Genomic DNA, 27,334 nt, shown 5'->3' with positions numbered 1-27,334 from the left:
AGCGGCCTTTAGCCGGTGATTTATCCAAAACAAAAAAAACAAAAAAACTGCATCTAATCCCGGCGTGATGCTGGAAGACGGTCACAAACATGGGCTTGTTTGTGTGTCTGTGTGTGGCGGCGATAAGCTTTGCTAGGTCAGGTAAAACACATACACGCGCGTTTGGACCGAATGCACCCGTTCACCCCGGAGGCGCGTCCCCGTATGCTCGCTCGCTCGCCGCGGAGTCGACGGTTCGGCTCGACTCGCTCATGTGTCTCCGTTAATGTGCCGCTGGGTTAAAAGGGGACGGCTCGCGTTCCGGTTTAATGTTACCTGGCGGTGTCGGCGGGAGGCGGTTTACGCTCTGTTGGAAGATGTTAGCATTACAGCCCCCCCATATTTGATTTGACATTCCTCCCACCCTCCCCGAAAGAGAAAAAAACTCCCAAGTTCACTCTCAGGCTTCGCGCACAGCTCCAGCCCGCCACCGTTTCGTTGCAATGACTATCCGAGGTGGTTGTGTTTCTAACAAAAGGCAAACAGCTGCTAGGCCAAAATGTAATCATTGTATTTACCGTATCGTCCGACCCTGACGGCCGTCGTTTTCCCCTCCTCGCTCTCTCTCTCTCACTCTCACTCCCTCCCTCGCCCTCTACCGGGTCTTCTCCGTCCGCTGCTGTCTCGCGCACCCCCGCCTGCTTCCGTCTCCCTCTCGCGCGCGCCGCAGACGCTGCAGCACCGGCGATGGTCTCCGCGGGGTCCTAAAGCCGGCCGGTCTATGGGTCTTCGAGCATGTTGTGTTTTAACTATCCGGTTCAATTAATGGCTGAAAAAGCCATCACCGTCGTGCAAAGGTGGGGAGTGCCGACGGAGTGGGTGCCCCCAAGCCATCCATGCACCTGACAGCCTCCATCCAGATGAAAATATTTAATTGTCTTTTTATAAATCATCGATGATCGTTGACTTGTTCAAACCTCAAGTGGTCACCTGTTATTGTTGTATGGATACACATCAGTCTTTTATAAAATGTTCTCAATACATTTATTAATTACAGTATGTACATAACATTAACAACAGGACAATATTATTATCATTAGCATGTCTTAAACTGCAATCTTCAGTCCACCTCTTCAATGGTGGGCCCCTGGGAGCCGGCCTGGGCCTGCCCCCCACAGTCTCCCTTCGGCCCCGCCCCCTGATACAACTTGCTGATGATTGGCTGGCACACTCGTTCAAGCTCTTTTTGCTTGTCCTGGAACTCGTCCTTTTCTGCCAGCTGGTTGCTTTCCAGCCAGTTGAGGGTCTGCTCACACTTGTCCATGAGCGTCTTCTTGTCCTCCTCACTCAACTTGGCCGCCAGCTTCTCGTCCTGTACGCTGCTCTTCACATTGAAGGCGTACGACTCCAGGGCGTTCTTGGCGTCGATCTTGTCCCGCTGCAGATCGTCCTCAGCTTTGTACTTCTGGGCGTCGTCCACCATTTTCTCGATATCCTCTTTGCTGAGACGGCCTTTGTCATTGGTGATGGTGATCTTGTTCTCCTTGCCGGTGCTTTTGTCCACCGCCGCCACGTTCAGGATGCCGTTGGCGTCCACGTCGAAGGTGACCTCGATCTGCGGCACGCCTCGGGGAGCCGGCGGGATTCCGCTTAGGTCAAACCGTCCCAGCAGGTTGTTGTCCTTAGTCATGGCTCTCTCACCCTCGAAGACCTGGATGAGGACGCCCGGCTGGTTGTCGGCGTAGGTGCTGAAGATCTGCGTCTGCTTGTTGGGGATGGTGGTGTTGCGTTTGATGAGCGCGGCCATGACTCCTCCGGCCGTCTCGATGCCCAACGACAGAGGCGCCACGTCCAGCAGCAGCAGGTCCTGGACGTTGCCCGAGGTGTCCCCCGTGAGGATGGCGGCCTGGACGGCGGCGCCGTAAGCCACCGCCTCATCCGGGTTAATGCTTTGGTTCAGCTCCTTGCCGTTGAAGAAGTCCTGCAAGAGCTTCTGGATCCTGGGGATCCGCGTGGAGCCGCCGACCAGGACCACCTCGTGGATCTGGCCCTTGTCCATCTTGGCGTCCCTCAGGGCTTTCTCCACGGGCTCCAGAGTTCCCCTGAACAGGTCGGAGCACAGCTCCTCAAAGCGAGCCCTGGTGATGGAGGTGTAGAAGTCGACGCCCTCAAAGAGGGAGTCGATCTCCAGGTTGGCCTGGGAGCTGGAGGACAATGTCCTCTTTGCCCTCTCGCAGGCGGTGCGCAGCCTCCTCAAGGCCCTTTTGTTCTGGCCGATGTCCTTTTTGTGCTTCCTCTTGAACTCGGCCACAAAGTGCTCCACCATGCGGTTGTCGAAGTCCTCTCCGCCCAGATGCGTGTCTCCGGCGGTGGCTTTGACCTCGAAGATGCCGCCGTCGATAGTCAGGATGGACACGTCGAAGGTGCCGCCACCCAGGTCAAAGATGAGGACGTTACGTTCCCCGGACTGGCCTTTGTCCAGACCGTAGGCGAGGGCGGCCGCTGTGGGCTCGTTGATGATCCTCAGGATGTTCAGTCCTGCGATGACGCCCGCGTCTTTGGTGGCCTGCCGCTGGGAGTCGTTAAAGTAGGCAGGGACCGTGACCACGGCGCTGGACACCGGTTGGCCCAGGTAGGCCTCAGCAATCTCCTTCATTTTGACCAACACCATGGAGGAGATCTCCTCCGGGTTGAATTCCTTGTCCTCCCCTTTGTACTGCACCTGGATTTTGGCCTTCTCTCCATCAGCGAGCACCTTGAAGGGCCAGTGCTTCCTGTCCGCCTGCACCACCGGATCATCGAACCTCCTTCCGATCAGCCGCTTGGCGTCAAACACCGTGTTGCTGGGGTTCAACGCCACCTGGTTCTTGGCGGCGTCGCCAATGAGCCTCTCGGTGTCGGTGAACGCCACGTAGCTGGGCGTGGTCCTGTTGCCCTGGTCGTTGGCGATGATCTCCACTTTGCCATGCTGGAAAACACCCACGCAGGAGTACGTGGTGCCCAGGTCGATGCCAATCGCAGTGCCTTTCGCTGAGACCATTTTGTTTTGTAGTCTGTCAAGATGCTCGTCTGTGAGGACGACAAATTACAGCAACACTTTTAAAAAATCATTCGTCCATGTTCACAACACTTCAACCTCATTAGGAAGTCTTCAATGAGCCTAACATTGATTGTGGGAAGATGCCGAAAAACATGATAAATATGACAACATTATTTGTTTAATATTACAACATGATGAATATCCCAGGCTAAATAAGAAAACATTCAACAGGATGCTGTCTACATGGCAACATTCCCAAAAGTTTATCCAAATACAAAACAAAAGTTAAAGAGTCCTTTCCAGAAAATAAAATTGTCAACTTACATTTAAAAGTGCTCTGTAAGTGCTCTGTGATGTCTCTGGCTCTCGTGGCTCTCTTGTGATTTCTTGTGGATCTTGTTCTTGTCTCCTCGACTGTGCCTCAGCTGCTTTTATGCTCGCCGAGCTGTCACTCTGGACGCTTCCAGACGTTTCCCCATCAAGTGACATCACCAACAAAACAACTTCCTGTTGGTGATTTCAGAATAAAATAAAACTGTTCGTGGAATATGGGCAATTGTATGGCAGATGAAGGAATTCGCTCTTATTGTGAAGGCAAGGACGGATCACAAGAATAACCAGCAACGTAAGCTTCATCCAGAACGCTCTGGAATCTTCGCGATACAGCGAGAACTGTAGAGTCTCGGCTCGAGTTGAGCGCACAGAGGATTTTGAGGGTTATATTTGTCCTAAGCAAACTATATGTGTGTGTGTGTGTATATATATATATATATATATATATATATATATATATATATATAATGTAGTAATGTATTTTAACGTTTTTATTGTGGTACTTGGAAACTTACGTTTTTTGTTTTGTTTTGTTTTTGGTAAGTTTGAGAACTAAGAAGCAGGGGGGGAAAAAAAGTTTTTTTATTCTTTAAAATAAAAAATAAAAAAACTATTTATTGAATTACTATACACATAAATGAATTAGATGTATAATTTCATTGGTTAAATTGCATCAAATTTACACACATACATTTGATAAACATTTTTTTCACATTTCATAATAGTCTTGTTACATTAAAGATGTCAGACGCAAAAATAAACTATACGCCTAGACTTGACTCAAATGTTCTCGCTGCGTCGCCTCAATGCCAGTGTTCTGCCAACAGGAAGTTGTTTTTTTGGTGATGTCACTTGATGGGGAAACGTCTGGAAGCGTCCAGAGTGACAGCTCGGCGAGCATAAAAGCAGCTGAGGCACAGTCGAGGAGACAAGAACAAGATCCACAAGAAATCACAAGAGAGCCACGAGAGCCAGAGACATCACAGAGCACTTACAGAGCACTTTTAAATGTAAGTTGACAATTTTATTTTCTGGAAAGGACTCTTTAACTTTTGTTTTGTATTTGGATAAACTTTTGGGAATGTTGCCATGTAGACAGCATCCTGTTGAATGTTTTCTTATTTAGCCTGGGATATTCATCATGTTGTAATATTAAACAAATAATGTTGTCATATTTATCATGTTTTTCGGCATCTTCCCACAATCAATGTTAGGCTCATTGAAGACTTCCTAATGAGGTTGAAGTGTTGTGAACATGGACGAATGATTTTTTAAAAGTGTTGCTGTAATTTGTCGTCCTCACAGACGAGCATCTTGACAGACTACAAAACAAAATGGTCTCAGCGAAAGGCACTGCGATTGGCATCGACCTGGGCACCACGTACTCCTGCGTGGGTGTTTTCCAGCATGGCAAAGTGGAGATCATCGCCAACGACCAGGGCAACAGGACCACGCCCAGCTACGTGGCGTTCACCGACACCGAGAGGCTCATTGGCGACGCCGCCAAGAACCAGGTGGCGTTGAACCCCAGCAACACGGTGTTTGACGCCAAGCGGCTGATCGGAAGGAGGTTCGATGATCCGGTGGTGCAGGCGGACAGGAAGCACTGGCCCTTCAAGGTGCTCGCTGATGGAGAGAAGGCCAAAATCCAGGTGCAGTACAAAGGGGAGGACAAGGAATTCAACCCGGAGGAGATCTCCTCCATGGTGTTGGTCAAAATGAAGGAGATTGCTGAGGCCTACCTGGGCCAACCGGTGTCCAGCGCCGTGGTCACGGTCCCTGCCTACTTTAACGACTCCCAGCGGCAGGCCACCAAAGACGCGGGCGTCATCGCAGGACTGAACATCCTGAGGATCATCAACGAGCCCACAGCGGCCGCCCTCGCCTACGGTCTGGACAAAGGCCAGTCCGGGGAACGTAACGTCCTCATCTTTGACCTGGGTGGCGGCACCTTCGACGTGTCCATCCTGACTATCGACGGCGGCATCTTCGAGGTCAAAGCCACCGCCGGAGACACGCATCTGGGCGGAGAGGACTTCGACAACCGCATGGTGGAGCACTTTGTGGCCGAGTTCAAGAGGAAGCACAAAAAGGACATCGGCCAGAACAAAAGGGCCTTGAGGAGGCTGCGCACCGCCTGCGAGAGGGCAAAGAGGACATTGTCCTCCAGCTCCCAGGCCAACCTGGAGATCGACTCCCTCTTTGAGGGCGTCGACTTCTACACCTCCATCACCAGGGCTCGCTTTGAGGAGCTGTGCTCCGACCTGTTCAGGGGAACTCTGGAGCCCGTGGAGAAAGCCCTGAGGGACGCCAAGATGGACAAGGGCCAGATCCACGAGGTGGTCCTGGTCGGCGGCTCCACGCGGATCCCCAGAATCCAGAAGCTCTTGCAGGACTTCTTCAACGGCAAGGAGCTGAACCAAAGCATTAACCCGGATGAGGCGGTGGCTTACGGCGCCGCCGTCCAGGCCGCCATCCTCACGGGGGACACCTCGGGCAACGTCCAGGACCTGCTGCTGCTGGACGTGGCGCCTCTGTCGCTGGGCATCGAGACGGCCGGAGGAGTCATGGCCGCGCTCATCAAACGCAACACCACCATCCCCACCAAGCAGACGCAGATCTTCAGCACCTACGCCGACAACCAGCCGGGCGTCCTCATCCAGGTCTTCGAGGGTGAGAGAGCCATGACCAAGGACAACAACCTGCTGGGACGGTTTGACCTAAGCGGAATCCCGCCGGCTCCCCGAGGCGTGCCGCAGATCGAGGTCACCTTCGACGTGGACGCCAACGGCATCCTGAACGTGGCGGCGGTGGACAAAAGCACCGGCAAGGAGAACAAGATCACCATCACCAATGACAAAGGCCGTCTCAGCAAAGAGGATATCGAGAAAATGGTGGACGACGCCCAGAAGTACAAAGCTGAGGACGATCTGCAGCGGGACAAGATCGACGCCAAGAACGCTCTGGAGTCGTACGCCTTCAATGTGAAGAGCAGCGTACAGGACGAGAAGCTGGCGGCCAAGTTGAGTGAGGAGGACAAGAAGACGCTCATGGACAAGTGTGAGCAGACCCTCAACTGGCTGGAGAGCAACCAGCTGGCAGAAAAGGACGAGTTCCAGGACAAGCAAAAAGAGCTTGAACGAGTGTGCCAGCCAATCATCAGCAAGTTGTATCAGGGGGCGGGGCCGAAGGGAGACTGTGGGGGGCAGGCCCGGGCCGGCTCCCAGGGGCCCACCATTGAAGAGGTGGACTGAGGATTGTAGTTTAAGACATGCTAATGATAATAATAATGTACTGTTGAAAATCATCATGTTGTTAATGTTATGTACATAATTAATACATTTGTTAAAATGCTTTAAGTCTGATGTGTGTGTTTGACCGGACGTTCAGGAAACTCCGGAAATTCCCAATGGCAACCCAGTTCTTAAGTCTCTACTCTTAAATTAATCTCTTTACTTGGTCAAATTAGGCTTAATAAAATTTCTTTCTATTTTTTTTTTTTTTTACATTAAAAAATAAAAATAAAAAATATTACCTTGTCGTCCATTCACCCTGAAAAACATTTAAACATGAAACACCATCTATCAGGTTGAACAACAGTCAATAATCAAAAACAGCCTCTTTTAGATACATTAATCACATCATTATTGATTTGTTGACACCTCGAAACGAAGCCTAAACTCACTTTGACCTCCGGGATGGAAACACACACATGAGCCGGCACATCCAGGGTCGTACCTAGACCGAGTTCAAAAGGTGGTGACAGGTTATTTATGGCTGCTGCCGCAGTTTCACGGAAAACAGGCGACAACAATGGATTGCATTCAGTTTATAGTTTAAGGGCTTCAGTTTTGTGTCTTTGTCGCAAACAGTCATGACCTTTTGGGGCAAGCTCATGGGAAAAGTGAGATCAGCACTAAATCAAGGAAAATCCTTGATTTAAGTGTGGCCTTCTAAATTGAACAGCTATGAATAATTTCTCGCCCCGCTCGTATAAGAGACAGAACACACTGGACCGAGTTTGATGATAAATAGAATTTATTGCAAATCAAACACAGCTCACACATGTTCAGCGCTGACGGCATTTACAGTTTCAAGTAAGGATGTGTCCACTTCTGTCAGTGTTTCCTAAGCGCTCCTCACAGAGGCCATTTGGATATGTCGTAGCAGAGGACACGCGTGTGAAAGATGACATTAACTCATTCACTGCCATTGACGGCTATAAACGTCAAAAATTCATTTGAACTATTTCTATTAGTTAAATTTTTTTCTACTTTTGTTAACAAGAGTGTGAAAACCTAGGTAAAAAATATTGTACATTTAGAACAGATATAAAATTTGGGATTAATCGTGAGTTAACTGGTGAAGTCATGCGATTAATTACAATTAAAAAAAAATTAATCGCCTGACGAGATAATTAATAAAAATTAGGGGCGTCAGGCGATTACAATTTTTTATCGTAATTAATCGCATGACTTCAATAGTTAACTCACGATTAAGCACAAATTTTACATCTGTTCTAAACGTACAATAAAAAAATTCAAGGTTTTCATACTCTCGTTAACAAAAGTAGAAAAAAAAAGTTAAACTAATAGAAATTGTTAAATAATGATTTTTTTTTAACGTTTATAACCGTCAATGGCAGTGAATGCGTTAATAACGATGATCCTGTTCTATTTAAGGTGTTAGCGCAATTTCCGGTGAGTCACAGATCTGGGCCAAGGAGCAGGACTATCATACATGCTAATGAGTGCCTGCAATGACACGAGGAAATGGCTGCTGCCGATGAGAGCACTGCATATAATTCACATGCGCACTGGAACGTCAAAACAATTGCTGCAAATGATCCGTCAGTCGCTTGATGCTGGGAGATTTACAAGACCGCTGCTTTAAATGACTGAACGGACACAAGCTTGGTTCTTTGGTTCAGTGTTTGCACACACAGCCAAGCGCTTGATGCTTTTGGTAACCGAAAATTGGCAGAGAACTGAATCGTTCTCGCAAATCCACTGCAATGTTCAGAAAGCTTGAAATGAAAAGGCAGTAAAGTAGCAAAGTGTGAGGAGTCATTTTGGACTGCGGACTTTAAGAATTATTCAGTCAATTGGAAGGCAGCAAGCTGAGTTTAAAGTGGAAGTCAGCCTTGAACATTTCTTGATAATAATAATATATGTGACCTCACTAGTCTAAACATGGCATTCTGATTAATATTACATTTGTGGAATATGAGTTATGAAGCATCCATCTCACTGGGCGGCCATTTTGCCACTTGCTGTCGACTGAAGATGACATCACAGTTGGTCAGGGCTCAGGCAACAACCAATCAGAGCTCACCTTTTTTCTGAAGCTGCGCTGTGATTGGTTGTTACCTGAGACCTGAGCAACATTGATGTCATCTTCAGTCGACAGCAAGTGGCAAAATGGCCGCCCAGTGAGATGGATAAAAACGGCTGGATTTGGATGATTAACTCATATTACACAAACGCAATATTAACCAGAATAACATATTTAGACTAGTGGGGCTGCATAGAACATATTGTCAAAATGTTTGGGGGGGGGGGGTTGACTTCCCCTCTAAGTATCAGTTAAAATAAGATTTTAATTTAATAGGACTTGATTAATAATAGGAGAATAGGATTTGTTTTTCGAAAAAGATTAAGGCAAGTTTAACACTTTTTCACTTCTGAGATCATGTCTCCTCTCACTTTGCTTTTGCATAAAATTACTTCTATTGAACCTCACACGCACCCACACACTAAAGTCTCTCAGTTCAGTACCAGGACAGACAGCCTGAGCTGCTAAAATACGAACACCTGCGGAGTTATTCACATCGCCGAAACACAGCAGCAAATGTCCCGCATAAGATTTATGTCTCAGCAGGGCCTGACCACTCTCATATACATCTCGACTCTCACAACAAATGATAACTGGCGAAAATCAAAGCAAAAATAAATAAATACAAAGCACACGGTGCTGAAACGTAATCATTTCATTTCTTCTCTGCTCTTTTTTAACAGTTGACCTTCTTTGTTTGCACTTTCCTCCGGAACTACATCCTGTTATATCCATCCTGAGAATTAAAGCTTCCTCACACATCTGCCTCCTCTTCACACACTCCTCTCACTTACTTGACCCTCTTTAAAAAAACACACACACAAAACCCCTCCCCCCCGCTAAAGCACTCACGCACACACGCTTGGGTACAAATCAGTAGGCTTCAGGTTTCTTGTTTAGCTAGGCTTGATTACGTCAAAAAAAAAAAAATAGAATCACAGTGGCAAGACAAACACTGATTCAGAGCTATACATCAGTAAATGGACTGGAGTTCGGTGTCCAGCATTGTGAGTGCTAATTTGGCACTTGTGTTCCAATCACCACTAATGAGGAAGTTTCTTGTCTCCATTTTTGTTTCTTCTTTGGTTGGGATGAAACACCACGCTGCCTGAGGAGAGTGGCATCTCTTGGTTATTATTTCCCGACATGCCCAAATTTATTGTTACCAATGTTTGGTTTTCCAGTGCAACATTGAACATTTAAATGCGCCCCATGAAGTTGTCCACATCTGAATTTTCCGGAAAAATATTAAACTAAAGACCCTGTAAAGAACATTTTGAGATTTGTTTCTACATCATAAACTGAGCTAGACAAAGATAATTATTGAAAGAGTACTCAATCGTGCAGGTTAAAATCGTTTTTTTATTTTTATTTTTTTACCATTTTACAGTCAGTTTTTCTTTTTAAAAGACAAAAAGGGTTTGTTTACCTTTACGACGTCCACTGCCGCCTTCCTCAGAAGCCGAAACTAGTAAAGGTAAACAAACCTTCTTTTTCTTTAAAAAGAAAAACAGTGAGTGTATGAATTAGAAGAGAAGATGAAAATGTTTAATCTTTCACCATCCACTTTAGAGCGCCTCATCGTCGGCCATGAGTGCACGCAGAGAAAAATGAACGAGCAAGGGGGTGGTGGTGGTGGTGGGGGGTTAATGTATGGATTTAAATCCAACTTGCTAGACTTTGTGCTGGCATGGACACTTTAGAGTGCCTCATTGTTAGCCACAAGTTTGTGCACGTCGTGAGAAGGCAGAAGGGCAAGCAATACGTATATTCTCAAATTATTTAAAAGAATAAAGTCCTTGTTATCAGATACAATAGAGTATATTCTTTATTGCAAACAGATGTGTGTTTTATGCTTCATTAGGGGCAAAAAACAGATGCTCATACTTACTGTTTTTGTTTGTCCGTGACGAAATTTAACCTGCTGGATGGAAAAGAGAGCTCCATGAGAAAACATCACTACCACAAAAAGCTTCATAAACACCACATGAGCCTCAGAACTGTAAAAGTAGATGAAGATGCGAGGAAAGATTTGAGTACATGATGAGGATTATTTTGTTAATTTGAAATCAAACTATGTGGCATATTATGGAGCCGGCCCTCTTGTCTGTGTGTTAAGGGAATATCAGGTCAACGGGGCAAGTTAGCATCCTAATGAGTATTCGGATTTAAAGCCGGGAGGCACACCAGGAAGTAGTCTGCACGCTTCGTCTCTGCAGGCCGCCGACACATAAAGACGGTCGGCTAATGAGAAAGCACGCAAATGAAGCACAAGGTGAAGTAATGAGCAACAGAGTGTGAAGTGGCGTTTTAGCGAGGCAAGTGGTCAGTCAGAAAATGCACAAGAAGGGGATTTAGAAAAGGAGGAAAATAACTCATTTATTCTAATGTAGCGTTTTAGTAGGTTAAAGTATGAAAAAAAAAAACTTTTTTTTTTTGCCTATATCTCAGATTTTGATGTGGTTTGGAACATTTACTCCACAATAAACGGGAAATACATTTGAAGAGTATGCTGATTTGAAATCATTTATAACGGTGTAAGAAAAAAAAAAAGAAAAGACAATATTACCTCTGTCCTTCCCGTTCAGCAATCTCTCCTCTTCCTCCCGACCATCATCTGCTTCAGAATGGGCTAGATTTAGACATTTTGTTTCCATGAAATGATTTGATGTTGCAGCAGGGGACTGATTACTGCACGGTGTGTTATTTACAGATAAGCAATCTTAAAAAAATAAAAAAAAAATTAAAAAAAACACATTAACGTAATGTCTTATTTAGGACGTCATAGAAAGTATTGTTGTTATTATTACAGTGGAACTATTTGAATTCTGGGTTCAGCAGCACCAAACAAAAATCAGACCAAATGTGTGTACCAGAATGAAGCTCTTTGACCAGTGAGGACACGGTGTTGGTAATGGAGTCGGCTGCCACGAGAAGGTCATTCCTTAAGTTTCTCCTTGGGCCTGAAGACATTTAACAACAAAAGTTTAGGATCCCAAACGGCGAGCGCATCGTAGCAAAGTCGCCGGTGAATAATTTGAACAATGTCACCTTGGGCAAAAGCCTCTTGCACATCCCCGCCCACACCAGCAAGGGAGTCTTGGGGCGAATACATCTGCGGAGAGGCGCTACCGAGTGAGCGGGCAGTCGAAGGGCTCGGCCGGGATGGAAAAGCATGAGCGGAACCAGCGGCCTGCGCCTAAAAGAAAGATTTGCAACAATGAATCAATATGCTTTATGAAAAAAATAGGAGATCCTATTTTGAAGGGGAAAAAAATCTCATTATTGGGCCTAAACAGACTTATTGGGTTGTTTTTTGCATCTTTTTCCCCCCCAAACTTACTGCCTGTCGCTGTTCTTCATCCTACAGCATCAGAGCATGGCCAGGTGGAAACAAAAGGAGAACGGGTGAAAAGGGAAGAGGTCAGACAAGCAGTGACAGACAAGGTCAGACTCTTACGGAGGAACCAGAGGAAGTAAAGTGAGCTGAGTTGCAGCGACAACTGATACAGCAGAAAGCAGGAGAGAGAAGTAGGAAACACGGCGATTTCGTGTGTGGGTGTGTGACTAAATGCCATGCTTAGCAAAAGGCCATAGTTCAAATCAGCGAGTGCAACCTTGAGCAGCTTCATCAGTCCCTCCAGCTGGACCATCAGTTCTCTCCTGCTCTCTTGCAGGGATGACATCCTCTGCTCCAGCTCATCTTTCCTCTGCCTGCAAACACGACAAATCACAATCGCCATTTTGAGGTCATGAATTTGTTAGGTGTTATTTTGGGAAGATTTAAAATGGCTGAAACATTTTCACATAGAAGTGTTTTTTTGTTTTTTTTAATGGAGTATCTAATATTTTGGGGTGCAAAATATTAGAAATGCACGTCCGCCTCCCAGTGCAAAGGTTGTGAGATCAAGTCCGGGCTTCGGCCTTCCTGGGTGGAGTTTGCATGTTCTCCCCGTGCTTGCGTGGGTTTTCTCCGGGTACTCCGGTTTCCTCCCACATTCCAAAAATATGCATGGCAGGTGAATTGGACACTCCAAATTGTCCATAGGTGTGATTGTGAGTATGGTTGTTCGTCTCTGTGTGCCCTGCGATTGGCTGGCAACCAGTTCAGGGTGTACTCCGCCTACTGCCCGAAACCAGATGGGATAGGCTCCAGCAACCCCTGCGACCCTTGTGAGGACAAGCGGTACAGAAAATGGATGGATGGATGGATGGAGTATCTAATATTTTGGGGTGCAAAATATTAGAAATGGTATATAGGTAATAGGAAACTCTCGCTGGACTCAAATTTGGCCATCGTACATTATAAAGTAGCAAAATCAGCATCTCAAATCCCTCCTGTTCGGTTTGTTGTTTGTTCCTGAAAAGCATAAACATGTTGGACTATTTTCTTTTTGTTGTTGGCTTTCCCAAACAAACATCCATCTGTCATTGCCATCTGCCATGAAGCCTCCTGCTCCGTGCTGCAAAGCCTTCACTACAACATTTCCTGGCTCGGTCACACACACAGTGGCACAAAAATGTTGACAATTCATTGCCAGAATGGACCGACTTCAACTGCAGAAAAATATATGTGGGCACGCCAGTAGGTCTTAATATCAGCAGACATGAAATGCTGTGTGTATGTGTGGCATGTTTCAGTGTAGTGTGTTCACCTGAGCAGGCGAAGCTCGGCCAGGAGAGTCGGGTTGGTGCTGCCCTTTTCTGGGCTGGGCTGGCACACGGCGTCGTGTTCCGAACGGAGACGCTTGATCTCGGCCAAAATCTCTCTGCGTGATGAAACAACACAGGGGGGGTCAAGGTCGGGCAGGCTGAACGTGACTGACCAGGCGAGGGGGTGGGGGAGGAAAAACTGGATAATAATAACAACAACATATGGTGCACAGATAGTCCCCCAAAAAATGCAGAATTTGAAAGAATAAAAATAAGTGCTAATCAGTTGAACGCCCCAAAAGCTGTCAAATTTGGAGTGTCGGTTTTCTAGAAAGATATGCCTTCAATCTGATCATGTAAGTGATTTCTCCCAATAATTAACATTGACAAGGTAGAAAACAACTAAATAACAATAGCCGCCATTTTATTTCTGTGACTCTCTGCATGTGTTTACGTTTTCCAATGAACACATCAATGTCCCCTTCAGTGGTTAGCTATTTTTAGAACAAGCCTGCAGGCTTCTTATGTGGTCCTTGAGGGCCACCTGTTGTTGTTGGTGACCCCTGCGCCAATTCATTCTAGCCGTACAAATGCCACTAACACAGTGGTTCTTAACCTTGTTGGAGGTGCTGAACCCCACCAGTTTCTTATGTGCATTCACCGAACCCTTCTTTATTGAAAACATTTTTTTTTCTTCAAATGTAATTAATACTTCTTATTTTTACTGGTGAACAAATTAAACAGGGAGAGTAAAGTAGCCTATTTATAGAGCACTTTCAAACAACCACTGCTGTTACAAAGAAAACAGCAAGAGAGGCCCCATAATTGAACCCTGTGGAACGCCACATTTTCAGCTATACATGTGAAATCATATTGCACATATTTGTCTGACTGCTTTCTTTTTTTTGCTCAAATTAGCACGAAGCGATTACACTAATAAAGAAATCACACGGCATACCATCACAAGCCAACTTGACTAGAACACTGTCCGCGCCAAAATTCCCTGCAGATAGGCCCAGCAACGCAGCGTGATCTCCTGCGGCCAATGATGGCCAAGCGGGGGTTGTATCATCACGAATCATTTCAGTCGGGTGTGTGTCGACCTCCGTCGAACCCCTCGGGTTCGATGGAACCCAGGTTAAGAACCACTGCACTAACAGCATTACCGTACAACATTCTTCCGATTCCTTCTCCATTTAAGCGTCTTTAAATGGTGAGTAGTTTTGTCATTTAAATTTTATCAGACAGCGGTTAAGTTCTCTTAACACGTGAATGACAGTGAGGAATGTTACATTGTTACTTTCAACACTGCCTGTACAGTAAAAATGTAAATATATACTCAAAAAACGAAATGATCTAAATTTAAAAAAATGAAATAGAAACTACATACATGTCTATAAATCAAACTAAAAGGAGGTTCAATTCAATGACTTGCTTTTCTACCTGTTTTTGGATTCCAGCTGAGCGATGAGCTCCCTCTTCTGTTTGTTGACATCAAAGTTGATGCTTCGAGTGGGTATCACCTAAACACACACACGAGACGAACAAAATGTTATTTGCCAGCACTTTTGTGCGTTCTGCGTGTGAAGTTTATGAACATGAGAGTTCAACACAATCTCACCCCTGAGCTTTCAGTCTCTGCCAGTCGAGAAGTGTAGCGAGCGATAAGTTTGTGTTCATCGTCTTGCCTGACGGGGATGTGTACGCTACTAATAGAGAGGATGAATAAATTTAATATCACTTTCCAAAAATGCATACAACCTTTTTAGTCAGTGGTTAATTATCAAAACATCTAAAAGGCAAATATGTTAACAAGCAGATGAGTTCTTCTGTTAGTACATATTAATTAGTTCTTCTCGTTGGTTTTTGTTTGCCTTTGCGGACAAAAAAAAAAGAATGATGAATTCGAAAAATATATTTTGGATTCCAATGCGTCCTGCCCTGCTGTATTCCCTGCAGCTTCTCACCGGGGGCTGCTCTGGAGGCGATTCACGTAAGCGGCGATCAAAGCGTGCTCCTCATTCATGCGATGAGCCGCCGCCAAACTGATGACAGAAGTTGCACACAGCAAAGTGTCACATACACCACATGGGCAAAAGTCTTGGGACACTCGGCTGGCTACCTCGGTGGGACAATTTGGGATTTCTGTTCCGGCATGACTGTTTTCTCAGTGCACAAAGAAAAAAGTCCATGAAGGCATGCTTGGGTCATTTTGGTGTGGAACAACATGGCTCAACCCGTCAAATGTTTAACAACTGGAAGCCCAACTATCATGCTGTGATTCTCACTCGGGAATAGAAAATATCTAGAATCATGCATCTACTTCAAAATGTTTTGCCAAACTTTACCTCTTAGAGGGCTCTGGTGCAGATGAAGACAGCAGCATGGCCGGACTCGGGTCCTCAATAGGTTGAGAAGGGCTGCGCATAAAACACATAACGATTTAAATCAACTATGCAAACGCAGACAAAAGTTAATACCGTCAACTCGTTAAATAACAGATCCCGAGCGAACTGCAAATCGCACATGGGAAGCTCACATTCTTCCACACGCTTCAGTGGTAAATCATTCTGGTCAGAGTGAGCACAGACCGAGCAAAGATCACAAGAGTTACTACAAGAAGAAATACCGAAAGCGATAAGCAACTAAAGTGAAAGGCTGGAAAAGACAAAAACTGAGACGCTAGTTCACGACGCGCATACTCACAGCTAAGCGCTGCGGGCTGTGAGCTGGCCTGAATAAAAGCTCAACGCCGGGAGGCATGCAAAGAACCCATGTGCTGATGTTCGAAAAAATCAAACACTGTGAATGCAGCCCGCAGGGGGCGGAGCCACCAAAAGGGTTGGCTGGATTTGTTATTTCCCTAAAGCTACCTGCATGTTCAGTGAACATGTAACGATCAGGGCAATAACAAATTACACAAGTTGGTGAGAGTCTACCCATGAGGAATCATTTAAAATGACAACTAACTAACTAACCTGAAGTATCGCTTAAGCAATATTGTTTGTATTTGCTTCCGGAGTGGATACGCTGTAATCATGCAATAATACCAGTTTCAGTATCATGAGACAAATAGGGACGGGGCCTTATTTTTGACTGTTATGAATGCGACCGATTGTGTGGAATTGATTGATGTGGGTTGGGCGACATCTACAATATTCTGCTCAATGTGACACCAAAATTCGGAGAAATTATCCTGCCTAATAGCCTAAAAAATATGGTTTCAAATTTGTAACTGACAGAAATAACTTCTCAACTTTTGTGGGAAACATGTGAGAGGTCTTACACTATATTAGCGAGATTTAGGGTCCTCTCGGGTTCCTCAGGGTAAACTGGGTGGGAGGGTTCCCTGGACGACACACAACCCAGAGTTTTGCCCAGGGCTCGTCCCAGCTTCGTCGCAGGCGACTTCTACAAAACAAATGTGTGATTCAAGAGCTGAAAGTGATTTGTAGTCATGGAAGTTACCGAGTTAGTCAAGTTAGTGCATTTGAATTTCAACAAACTTTCTACAAATCTACAGCTACAAGAGAAAATAATTAAAATTAAAATTTACTTGCCACAAAAATGGACTTAAAATACAGTATTAAATAGCAATCCCGGCTTTTTTTCCTTTTTTTTACACATTCAATGTAGAGCAGAAAGAAGGCAAAAGCTACTACATACTCTTACTGACACTAAATACTAGGGGTGGGAATCTTTGAATGGGTCACGATTCGATTCCGATTTTTGGGTCTGCGATTCAATTCAGAATCGATTTTTGATTAGGAACGATTTTTGATTGGCAAAGATTTGATTGCCAATGATTTTTGCTTCAATCTATAGATGTGCAAGGAATTGTAATGATCTACTCCAGTCTGACTCGCTAATGCTAATTAGCGCGCTACTCGCAGCACTTTTATCACTCGAAAGAACGGCTCCACGCTGGAAAAAGCTTTTATTGGAATAACTTGAGCGTGACTTTTTCCTTCTACTCTCTAATGTGGCAACAACATAACAGTGTATTAGACCGCGTGGAACCACACTGCCCCTCAGTGGCCAAACCGGGTACAACATGAACAGCGCTCCAAATAAAGGCACACACAGACAAAGGCAAGACAGTATAAAATAAAATAAATAAATTCGATTTTGGGACATTTAAAATCTCTTCTGAATCGTACAAAGTGAGAATCGCGATTCTTATGAGAATCAATTTTTGGGCACACCCCTATTAAATACAAAGATAATAACAATTTCAAACAATAATAGCATTTTATCTGAAAACCTTAATATTCATTACACATTCCTAATTAAACAACATTAACTGACTCACCCAGGATGAGTGCTCCTTCATCTGATGCTGGCTGCTATGAGAGCCGTTGGCATTGCCACGCCAGAAGCAGTTTTGGCAGAGCTGGTATCCTCGGCAACGGAGGCAGCGATAGCGAAATCCTGTCATGCCGTTGCTACGACAGTAGGAACATGAGACGGGATGGTAGACTGGAAAAAAAAGAAGAAGAACATATTGAGGAAAAAGTTCTAGGGATAGACCGATAATCAGCATGGCGCCAATATTGGGCTTTTTCTTTTTTTCTTTTTTTTTTATCTGACAGACGATAAAAGGTCAATCTAAACACATGCCAATATAGAGCATATATTTGTGTGTACCATTTTCCACATTGGCAAGGCGATGCATGAGGGTCAGCCAGACAAGACATGGAGGAGGGTCAGTCACCATGTCCAGGAACATGTTGAGCATCACCCTCTTCTACAACAATTATAAGCAAACTTAAAAGAGCTAAAATAATGTGAGCACATAAAATGACACCGTTTAAGAAATATTTTACCTGCTGTGGGAAGCAGGAGCGGACCATGTTGTTCGTGTAGCCAAAGGACGGCCGTTCGTGCACAGCGGATGGCAGCTTGAGGGCCTCCAACAAAAAATGGTCAAATTTGGACAGGACCATCACACCGCTGGAGTCTGAGACCTGAGAAAACACATCTGCACACACACGCAGATGAAATTGACAGCAGCAGTAACGTACATTTGCCACAAGGTGGCACTTGTGTGTAAACTGGAGACTGACTTCCAATCAATTCCAGTCTCTGCTGGTACTTACAGCGGAGCTTGTCCACTAGTTTCCCTCCACATAGCACGGCCAGAATTGCCTTCACCGAGAACACCGTCAGTCGGCCCTCTGGTTCGCTGAAACAAATGAGATGCAAGCTTCTGAAATAATATTTGTCATTTACACGAATCAACGGGACACATCCTGAGATCCGAAGAATATGGAACCATTTTTTTGGTCATTTACCTCTCAATGGCGGCTAGTATGAAATCAACAAACAGCACAGTACTCTCTTGTGGCTTGATTGGGTGTGTGGTGGGCAGGCGCTTGCTGAGCTGGTTGAACAGGGAGGACACCAGGTTCTCCAGCCTGGTCACAGAAATGCTAGCATTCAAGTCCACGGCGTTCAGGCCGGCGTCGCGCACTGCTTCGATCACGTTGTATATGTCGATGAGATGCACTGCAAGGCAAACGGTGACAAAGAGGGTTTTCAAATATAGGCAAGTGTTGCCCGGATGTCGAGTTGACTTTCAGACTTACGGTTACATCGCTTCTGTATGAACCTCAGCTTGCAGGCTGTTCGATATGTCGAGAGACAAATGGCGTCCAAGTTCTGATCCGCTGTAACAGAGAAATGAACATTTAAGAAAGCTCAATTCAGATACGTTACGAAGCGGCCAATCAGGACTCTCACCGAGCTCGTCCATGATCTGCCTTCTGGCTGCTCCCGCGGCCAGCGGATCCCCCCTCCTTCTCTCTGTCCGGCCCCCCACCTCCATCACCATCCTGCATCAAACACATTTCATAAAACATGATCTGGGATACACTAAGCACCGAGTCATCTTCAAACTTTGCTGCAGCAGTAAATAATAGTCAACAGAATAGTCAAAATAACATTGCAGCAGCACAATTGCTCCGCATGATTGCATTTGTTTAACTCATTCGCTGCCATTGACGCCTATAAACGTCAAAAATTCATTTGAACTATTTCTATTAGTTCTACATTTTTTTCCCACTGTTGTTAACAAGAGTATGAAAATCTAGATTTTTTTTTAATAATCTATTTTTTTTTAAGATTATTAACAATTAAGGGCGTCAGGCGATAATTTTTTTAAAATTGAAATTAATAGCATGACTTCAATAGTTAACTCACGATTAATCACAAATTTTATATCTGTTCTAAATGAACAATAAAAAAAAAAAAATCTAGGTTTTCATACTCTTGTTAACAAAAGTGGAAAAAAATGTTAAACTGATAGAAATAGTTCAAATGAATGTTTGACGTCTATAGCCGTCAATGGCAGTGAATGAGTTAATATGTAAGCGCGCTTTAACAGTTTACATTTAGTAGTCACTTGTAAAAATATCCTGATGAACAAAACCTCACAGTGTTTGTCCATTTATGGGTGGCATTTGGCAGGAAGTAATTCAATTAGCAAGAAAATTAAGTTGTGCCGCATTTCTTTTACATATACTGTACGTAACTAAAAAAGAAGAGTCTGTTGGAAAAGAAAGATGGAGAACAATAAACTAAATAAAATCAGTATGGAAAGAATGAAGAAAGAAATGAAAAAGAAAAAATCATGGATACACTCTCCCACAAAACTGAAATACACACAAATATTGGCATTCCTTGTATAAACATGGTGACAAGTTAAACCACGCCCCCTTTCACCCACCACCCCCTGTGCACATTCCAGCGAGGATTTCAACACATCCCAGGAGGAGGCCTCATGCTTCAGTCAGACAAAAGAAGGATTCCTCCTTTCACTCAAGTCAAAAACACACGCGCACGCACACACAGACAACCATACTTCTTAATCCCAGTTAGTCAAGTGCAAGTGGAATTTGTTCAGTGGTGCAAGGGATCCTCTTTAGTGTGCAACTGTGGGAGGAATACTTGACTTTACTGTGAAATTCTGTATAGTAAATAATAGGGGTGTGAATTGCCTAATACCTGGCGATTTGATTCGTATCACGATTTAATTTGAATTAATCCCGATACGAATCTATAAATTGATTATTGCAATTTTGTTTTGTTTTTTTACTCAAATTTCGATTTTGGGACATTTCAAATGGATTCTGAATCGTAACTAAATGAGAATCGCGATTCTTATGAGAATCGATTTTTTTTGGGCACGCCCCTAATAAACAGTAGATTCTCCACAAAGTGCGGGCAAAGGGCTGCAGAAAGTAAGACGATGGGAATGCAAGGTTTGATGCAGCGCAAGTTATATAAAACTCATCTTGCATTCACCGCACCAGCTGTTAGGAACTATCTCTCACGAAGAGATGACGACTCGCGAGCTCGCCACTTCTCCCACTCCCATGGTGAGTCAACTATTATTATCAACCGAGCCTTCGCCATTGCAGCTTCAAGTACGCTGCAATGGTGTCCGTGACGCCGGCGTGTAGGATCTTCACGGCGCAAGGTCTGCTGCTTCCCATTTTAAATTTGGAAGCTTAAAACTATCTTCGATATAATTGCCGCCATTACTCCCAACGAGGTCAAGACAGGAATAGTGCAGTTGCTACTTCTTCTCAATCACAGGGAAATATTGGTCCACAGCGTAAAACGTCTTAGATGGACAGACATATTATATGAGAGAAAATTTTGGTACACTTACAGAAAGTCAAATAAAACTGGAAAACTGCTTTTGTGAATAAAATTTGAAATTTTATTTTAAGGCCTCAGTAATGCTATGGCTCAATGAAGCTTCAAATATATACTCGGCTATATAAAATGTATTCCTGGTTTATGAGCAGTGAACACAAGCTGCAAGTAAGTTTAGAGCAGTAACAGAGGTCCAAACTTTAAAAGGCAATGAATGGGACGGTTGCCTATAGAAAGTACAGTTACTAGAGAGCAAATGGAAAGGAACCTTTCGGCATTTACAGATGACAGGATGTGTGTTGCTTTTCAGAGTTTGTGTGGGCCGGGATGCAGAGCTGTTTTTTTTTTTTTTTTGCACCATGGTGTTTTATTATGGTTGACATTTGCTAAGCTGTGTATAAACAAACACACTCAGAGGAATTGATGTTTGGTGAATCCTAATCCAAACCCCCCCCAAGCATGTACGGTACAATTGGGTTAAAAGTGACTTTGTTGTTACGGTAGCATTATCATGATATCAGAAAACAGCATCGAGATGAAATGAACTCTACCAATACAGCTTGTGTGGAGTGAACGTGTGTGGTCATACCTCTCTGTGTCAGGGGGGGGGGGGGGGTCACACTAGGGCAAGTGGAGCCTCAAAGACGTCTAATAGAGAGACAGACAAAAAAAGAAAAGAAAGGCCATTTAAAAAGTATTTTTATTGTACTGCACTACAATTTGTCCTGATGCTGAACCGGGCAACAAACTCTTAAATAGCAGCCGTCAGCAACAAGTTAAGGCAAAACATTGTTTTTGCTTTCAAATTTTAGAGTGTTTTATCATATTGAATGTCAAAAAGATTTTTCAAACACAACTAAAACAGCATTCCCGGAAGAATTGTGTTAATAGTTCCATCAAGGCAGACCACCCAACCAGAGCATCTGCGCAACCACAACACAATCTTCCGCCATAACAAAAACACTTGTACGGGCCTGTCACGTCGCTCTCCAATTTGCGTGTACAAAATAAATACGCACGCATACACACCTGTTCGCAGTGGCGCCCAGCCTAAAACAGACATACAAACTGCTGGATCCAAAATAACGGTTCGAAGAGAGGAATCCCAGGAAAGAAACGTTGGAAAGACTCAGAAAGCAAGAAAGAGACGTCAAGCGAGGCAAAGGCGTACTAAAGAGGGGTAAAGAGGGTGTTTACCACCCTTTGGACAGCGCACGGACACACGCAGGCATACTGTAGCATACCACGTGACCACGTAGCCATTCGCAGCTGCTCCCTCGTCTCACGGCCGACCCCTGACAGGTCGACTCGCTGTGTGTGTGCGTGCGTTGTGCATGATGCGCATGCAGTCAGAATAACTCTGGACCGGACGTTACAGAAATATCCAGGAGAGCTACAGTATTTCTTTTCTCGACGCCTCTTTACTACCGCACTCTGAACAGACGAGGCTCTTTGGACTTATGTCGCAAATCCTTACGGACGCGTCGAGGTTTCGGCAAACCGAGACGCCTCACATTCACCCTTTCACACACACACACACACGCCGGTGGTCGGATGCTGCCGTGCAGAACACTGCCGAGGTCCACTGGAAGCAAATCGTGGGTTCAGTGTCTTGCTCAAGGACACTTCCGACATGGTCACAAGGGCTGAGGAGACGACCACTCTACCACTGAGCCATGCCGCTCCAAAGTCTTACTCCTGGCTCTTACCCCCCCCCCCCTTGCTGCCATTGAGGCTGACCCAGTGTGGCCTTGCGGTGCATCACCGGGCAGGTAAAAACAGCAACACAACTCATGTTACGTATTTGGGACAGCTAGCATGCCGCATTTCATTTTGAGGATTAGTAGGGAGATTGTTGTGCTCTAATATGGCGACGTTTACAATACGTCATGTGGGTAATTTACGCATCGTGTCTGACTCTCACGGGAAAAAAAAAAAACTTGAATGTCCCCAAAATGTGGTAGAGGGCTCTTGCCGTAGTTTCGTATGACACGACTAGGTTGGTACAAACATTAACCCGCAAGTGTTCTCAAAAGCCGCTTTTGTATGAGCAAGAAGGAAAATCCAACCACATGAGGTACTTTACAGGCCCTGAGAGCCAAACATGTCATTCAAACCGATGATTTGGAGTAAATTCGATACGTCGCAAATGTTCAAATAGCAGTTGCTTAGCCAGAGTTAAACCACATTTGCCCAAAGGCCTGCTCAGATCATGTACTACATACCGAATAGAAAGCATTTGGCATTTTTTGCCATCTGTGCTCAGTTCTTGAAAACTCGCTTATATCTTCAACCACAAATTAAGTCGATTTTACTGCCCGTTAACGCTAATGACACCGTTGTCTTGTTGTTGTAAACTTGGCTAACTTTAACCGATTGATAACTTGACTCTTTATTTCTAAACCGATCAGGAAGCTATCAATGAAGGTGCCCCTGACTCCTGATTCAGTCGAACGATTCTTTTCGGAACGCTCGCCTTTTCTGTGTACCTATATGACACACACACACACACACGCAGACAACACTATAGCACTGTTGCCACAACACCAGCTGATGTCAACACGCTAGGATTTAGCATACACGTGCAGTGGAAACCAGCCCAAAAGTTTTGACTTAACTTTTAATAAAATGGAATACATTGATGCAAAATTCTTTGCTAGACGATAAGAAATCGTTTCTGGGATAAAGTTAATACATCTGTCACAGCAAGAAAAGAAAAAGTCATGCTTTGCAGTATAATTTAAACACGAGGACTGTGTGTGTGTAACGTTAACTTTTGCTGAGCCTGTTCGTGCTGTTCCGGTTCTTCATATTTCATCTTGTCATAATGCTTACCTGAAACAACCAATGGAAGCAAACTGTAGGGGTAACAATGTGTGTCTTTGCTTGAAGATCCACTTCAAGACCATAAAGGCATAGTGGAACATCTAAAGTGGGAAATTTCTACTTTTTTACAGCTCAAAATGTCAGAACTCTAAATCTTCCTGTTAAGTGTGCCTTTCAGTTGTTCACTTCTCTCTTTAATTAACTGATTGTTAAGTATTTAATTAATTATATGTAATTTATTGCTGATATTGTCTTGCAGCAACTTAGGCAAGTCTAATCTAGCTTGCTAAATAAGAATATGATACAGACAGAGCTCCACGGTGGAAACGACACTAATCTACTCTAACACTGAAACGAGACAATGTGACGTTAGCCGGAAAGGAAGGAAAGAGTGAGAACATCAGATGTTGAGACTTGAGAGTGTCAAGACCGAAATGGAACGCCAAGAAATCGGAACTGAACGCGCGCTTCCTGCCCTGAAGAATAAACAAGGACATAACAAAAGAGAAATGCTGAGTTGATTCTATTGCATTGATCTCACGACGTAATTCTCCATTCGCAACATGTAACGCACCTTTTTAAGTTTATACAAGAAATGTCGATATGTTTTTATTTATTTTATATTGACGCAACTTTAAAGACATCAAACATCTACAGAAGTAAATAGATGATGAGACCAGAGGGTTTGCAAGTGAGCATTAAAACTGCTCTTTGGTTCAAAAATAGAGGAATACTGAACTTGTATTTGGCTGTAATTGAACCCCAAAGGAATTTGATCAACCAGAGACAAGACAGGAATGAGTGCTTAACTCATCACAGATTTCACTCTCACCTTCATGATCTCCCCCCACCCACAGTGGAAACAATGACTTACTGTAATTCAGCAGCAGATCAACTACTGATGGAAAAAAAATCCACAAATACTGTATAGGCTTTAAGAGCGATACCACATGAATCACAGCTTTTTTTGAGGAAAGATTTTCCTATTCATTTTGCCCGGATAAAAAAAACCTTACAAGATTGCCTATAAGTTACTGTAAGTACACGATTTGACAGAAAAAGTCTTTGGGGCGACAGTTGGGATTAATGTGAGTTTCTCCGCAGTATTTCTCTTTTTCACTTCCTCTATAGCTGTATGGCCTTTACGGCCCTTTCGGTTAACTTATTATGTTGCATTGTTAAGAGAACAAAAATCAACGAACAGTGTTCCGTTGTCGACTTTTCCTGTTCACGATAGCATACGCCGGGGTAAATAAACTTCCAGCCTACTGATGTTATCTCACAACACAGATGTACTTACCCTCTTAACCCTTGTATTGGTGTTGTATTGCCACAAATGACTCCAGGGGATGTCAACAGTGTACTAGAACCCCCCCCCCCCCTACCCCCAGAAAAAGAGAGCTCTTTACAAGCTCTGATAACGCCTCTTAGCACTCCTGCTAACTCCAAAGGTCAGGGCACCCCTATTCCAATTATATGATATTAGGCAAACACACAAGAAACTGCCCGGGGTCCCGAGATTTCCAGGGGCCACCAAATGTCTGATTAAAAACGGACAAATAAAGTTTTCTGTGTTTCCCATCCCCTTCTCATGCAATGGGCTATTCCATCTTCCTGCACGTGGGCAGAGATGATTTAATTTTGGAAGCAGCAGGGGAGCGATTAGCAGAACAAACTCATTGTGCATTCTGTGAAGAGAAGGACTTGTTTTCAAATTCACATTTTGTAAACAATAATATTAAACATCTTTGACAGACATGTAAAACCCGATGACTGTGTTTGCCTTGGAAGTACACCCCTCTGATTCCAATTATACACACTTCCATTCACTTGAAACGTTCACACTTTACATACATTTTTGATCGTCTGTATCAGCAACTAAGCACAGTTTTAAGAAAACTTCCATCAATGATTATTAAAAAAGAGCTTTACGAACTGCTCCACATAAGGTAAAATAGCAGATTTCGCAAAGACTCAGAGTGAAGTCAAACAGCAGTCCTGATGTTTAGGGGGAAAAAGTGGGCACGACTCTGGAGTAATATTACACACAAGGAAGGGAGGGACCCCGCTGTGGACCAACAAAAAAAAAAAACTCAATTCAAATACAAAACTCTTTTAGAGCTCATCTAAACTACCACAAAACTTCAAAAAGACTCCTATTTATTTTTTTAAATCTGGTAATTTGTGTAGCTGTGACGTGAGCGGCCATGTTGACGAAAGTTGCTCACCCCAACACACACACAGAACGTTATAAATAATACCGCCACGGGTTGAATCAGGAGATATTTAGACGGATAAAAATGTTAAATAAAAATTTTAAATGAGAGGTTGTACTCACCGACAGGTATTCGCTGCGGGCTACCGACATCTACCCCAAACATGAAGCGAAACTGCTTTGACTGAACTTCTCCACTGCTTCTCTTCCCTTCTTCAAACCTGCTTTTGTCCCCTCGTCGTCTCTTCTTGCCTCAAGTTAGCTTTAAAACATGTCGTAGGCGTCCACTTTTATATTTCCGTCGGAGCAAGCCATGTTTGAGCAGCCTCCGTGGCGGCTGCCTGCCTGCCTGCCAGCCCGCCTATGCCGGTGACCGCTGACTGACTGTACAGAAGCATTTTTTGAAAGAAAGTCACTCCTCTCAGCGCCATGTTCCCTCCCATTATTATGATTGCCTGTCCAACCTTTTATATTCATACTATGATAACTTTCAGTAGTACGACACTAACGTAATTACTGTATTGTGACTCATGCAGCATCAAACGACGTATTGCCAAATTACGAAAAACATACTATATTAAAAACAATAAGGTTCTTATAAATTATAAAGTTTTACATCGTAAATTAAAACTACAGCAAATTAACCGAATTATTCAAACAAACAAAAAATCTTTATTTGTATAGCACCTTTCATAGTGCTTTTTTATTATATATACATATATATATATATATATATATATATTTTTTTTTAAACAGATTCCCACCATTATTGTTGTTATGCCGTCTCTTAGTATGATTATCAAAAACATTCTAATTCTATATTTTTTGGAAATTTGCAACATAATTACTTCTTATTCCAAATCCAGCTATAGTTTAGTCAATGTATGGTCAGTTGTTCGTTTTCTAAAGTATTCTAACATATTTTATTCCTTACGACATATTTTGAGTAAACATATAGGCCTACATTATTTATTGTTTTATGACGATATTTTCTCATACGCAATATGTGATCCAACAAAATTTCAGCTTTGAGCTGTTTTGACCTGTAAAAACACGTTGACATTTAGCCTAGCTTGTCTTTAGCCTGTTGGCTAGCTCTATTAGCTGCTTTCCTGACAGCCAAAGTAGTATAATGTTATTTTCCATAAAGGTATGTGTATTGTAACCCATCCATAATACTACACTGATACTAAATTCTTATTCTTGCATGTTAACATGATAAACACACTGATACAATAGTCAAAATATTGATAACTATATGCTACAAACAGTACAATGATGCTAACACATTT

The 27,334-nt window shown here is 43.8% G+C and overlaps 4 protein-coding genes across 26 annotated transcripts in view; 1 reads left to right on the top strand and 3 right to left on the bottom strand.

Annotated features, from left to right (window-relative positions):
- LOC147158731 (DNA (cytosine-5)-methyltransferase 3A-like) overlaps window positions 1-692 on the bottom strand; it is a 31,650-nt gene extending 30,958 nt beyond the window's left edge. For 11 of the 12 annotated variants that reach the window (XR_015090817.1, XR_015090816.1, XR_015090818.1 and 8 more), the window contains exon 1: window positions 558-692. The gene's annotated coding sequence lies outside the window, so the exon portion shown is untranslated. Of the gene's footprint in view, window positions 1-315; window positions 434-557 lie in introns of those variants that run through there. The other variant, XM_086061132.1, reaches the window with a different exon arrangement.
- Window positions 693-999: 307 nt separating this feature from the next.
- Window positions 1,000-3,513, bottom strand: LOC147158730 (heat shock 70 kDa protein 1-like). Its single transcript, XM_086061364.1, has 2 exons — window positions 3,344-3,513; window positions 1,000-3,048 (listed from the first exon to the last, which is right to left on the bottom strand). The coding sequence occupies exon 2, from the start codon at window positions 3,017-3,019 to the stop codon at window positions 1,100-1,102; it is 1,920 nt and encodes a 639-aa protein (XP_085917490.1). The 5' UTR covers window positions 3,020-3,048; window positions 3,344-3,513; the 3' UTR covers window positions 1,000-1,099.
- Window positions 3,514-3,764: 251 nt separating this feature from the next.
- Window positions 3,765-6,706, top strand: LOC147158729 (heat shock 70 kDa protein 1). The gene is made up of 3 exons (XM_086061363.1): window positions 3,765-3,891; window positions 4,180-4,362; window positions 4,658-6,706. Exon 3 carries the CDS (start codon window positions 4,687-4,689, stop codon window positions 6,604-6,606), a length of 1,920 nt encoding a protein of 639 aa, XP_085917489.1. The 5' UTR covers window positions 3,765-3,891; window positions 4,180-4,362; window positions 4,658-4,686; the 3' UTR covers window positions 6,607-6,706.
- Window positions 6,707-9,326: 2,620 nt separating this feature from the next.
- Window positions 9,327-26,432, bottom strand: dtnba (dystrobrevin, beta a). 12 transcript variants are annotated; one of them, XM_086061365.1, is made up of 22 exons: window positions 26,166-26,432; window positions 21,591-21,649; window positions 19,082-19,173; window positions 18,928-19,008; window positions 18,634-18,847; window positions 18,439-18,524; window positions 18,166-18,320; window positions 17,987-18,086; window positions 17,652-17,818; window positions 16,626-16,750; window positions 15,688-15,759; window positions 15,307-15,384; window positions 14,961-15,048; window positions 14,783-14,862; window positions 13,342-13,455; window positions 12,304-12,400; window positions 12,030-12,050; window positions 11,738-11,885; window positions 11,560-11,649; window positions 11,256-11,318; window positions 10,578-10,610; window positions 9,327-9,794 (listed from the first exon to the last, which is right to left on the bottom strand). In XM_086061365.1, exons 3-21 carry the CDS (start codon window positions 19,170-19,172, stop codon window positions 10,603-10,605), a joined length of 1,878 nt encoding a protein of 625 aa, XP_085917491.1. In that variant the 5' UTR covers window position 19,173; window positions 21,591-21,649; window positions 26,166-26,432; the 3' UTR covers window positions 9,327-9,794; window positions 10,578-10,602. The 12 variants fall into 12 exon arrangements, with proteins under 12 accessions (XP_085917491.1, XP_085917493.1, XP_085917495.1 ...); XM_086061367.1 differs by having other exon boundaries at window positions 10,578-10,607; XM_086061369.1 differs by having other exon boundaries at window positions 11,256-11,306.
- Between the last annotated feature and the right edge of the window lie 902 nt (window positions 26,433-27,334).

The sequence above is a fragment of the Leptonotus elevatus genome, chromosome 18, assembly GCF_054856555.1.
Source record: "Leptonotus elevatus isolate MCC_2025b chromosome 18, RoL_Lele_1.0, whole genome shotgun sequence".
Lineage (NCBI taxonomy): Eukaryota > Metazoa > Chordata > Actinopteri > Syngnathiformes > Syngnathidae > Leptonotus > Leptonotus elevatus.
The sequence above is the reverse complement of the archived record's forward strand: the minus strand, read 5'-3'. Positions and strand labels throughout refer to the sequence as shown.

Coding starts and splice junctions, on each gene's coding strand:
- LOC147158730 (XM_086061364.1), bottom strand. CDS start 3,019: ATGGTCTCAGCGAAAGGCACTGCGATTGGCATCGACCTGGGCACCACG.
- dtnba (XM_086061365.1), bottom strand. CDS start 19,172: ATGGTGATGGAGGTGGGGGGCCGGACAGAGAGAAGGAGGGGGGATCCG. Junction 17,819..17,986: donor CCTTGCCAATGTGGAAAATG/GTACACACAAAT, acceptor TTTTTTTTCCAG/TCTACCATCCCGTCTCATGT. Junction 15,049..15,306: donor CGCCTCCAGAGCAGCCCCCG/GTGAGAAGCTGC, acceptor CCTCTCTATTAG/TAGCGTACACATCCCCGTCA.
- LOC147158729 (XM_086061363.1), top strand. CDS start 4,687: ATGGTCTCAGCGAAAGGCACTGCGATTGGCATCGACCTGGGCACCACG.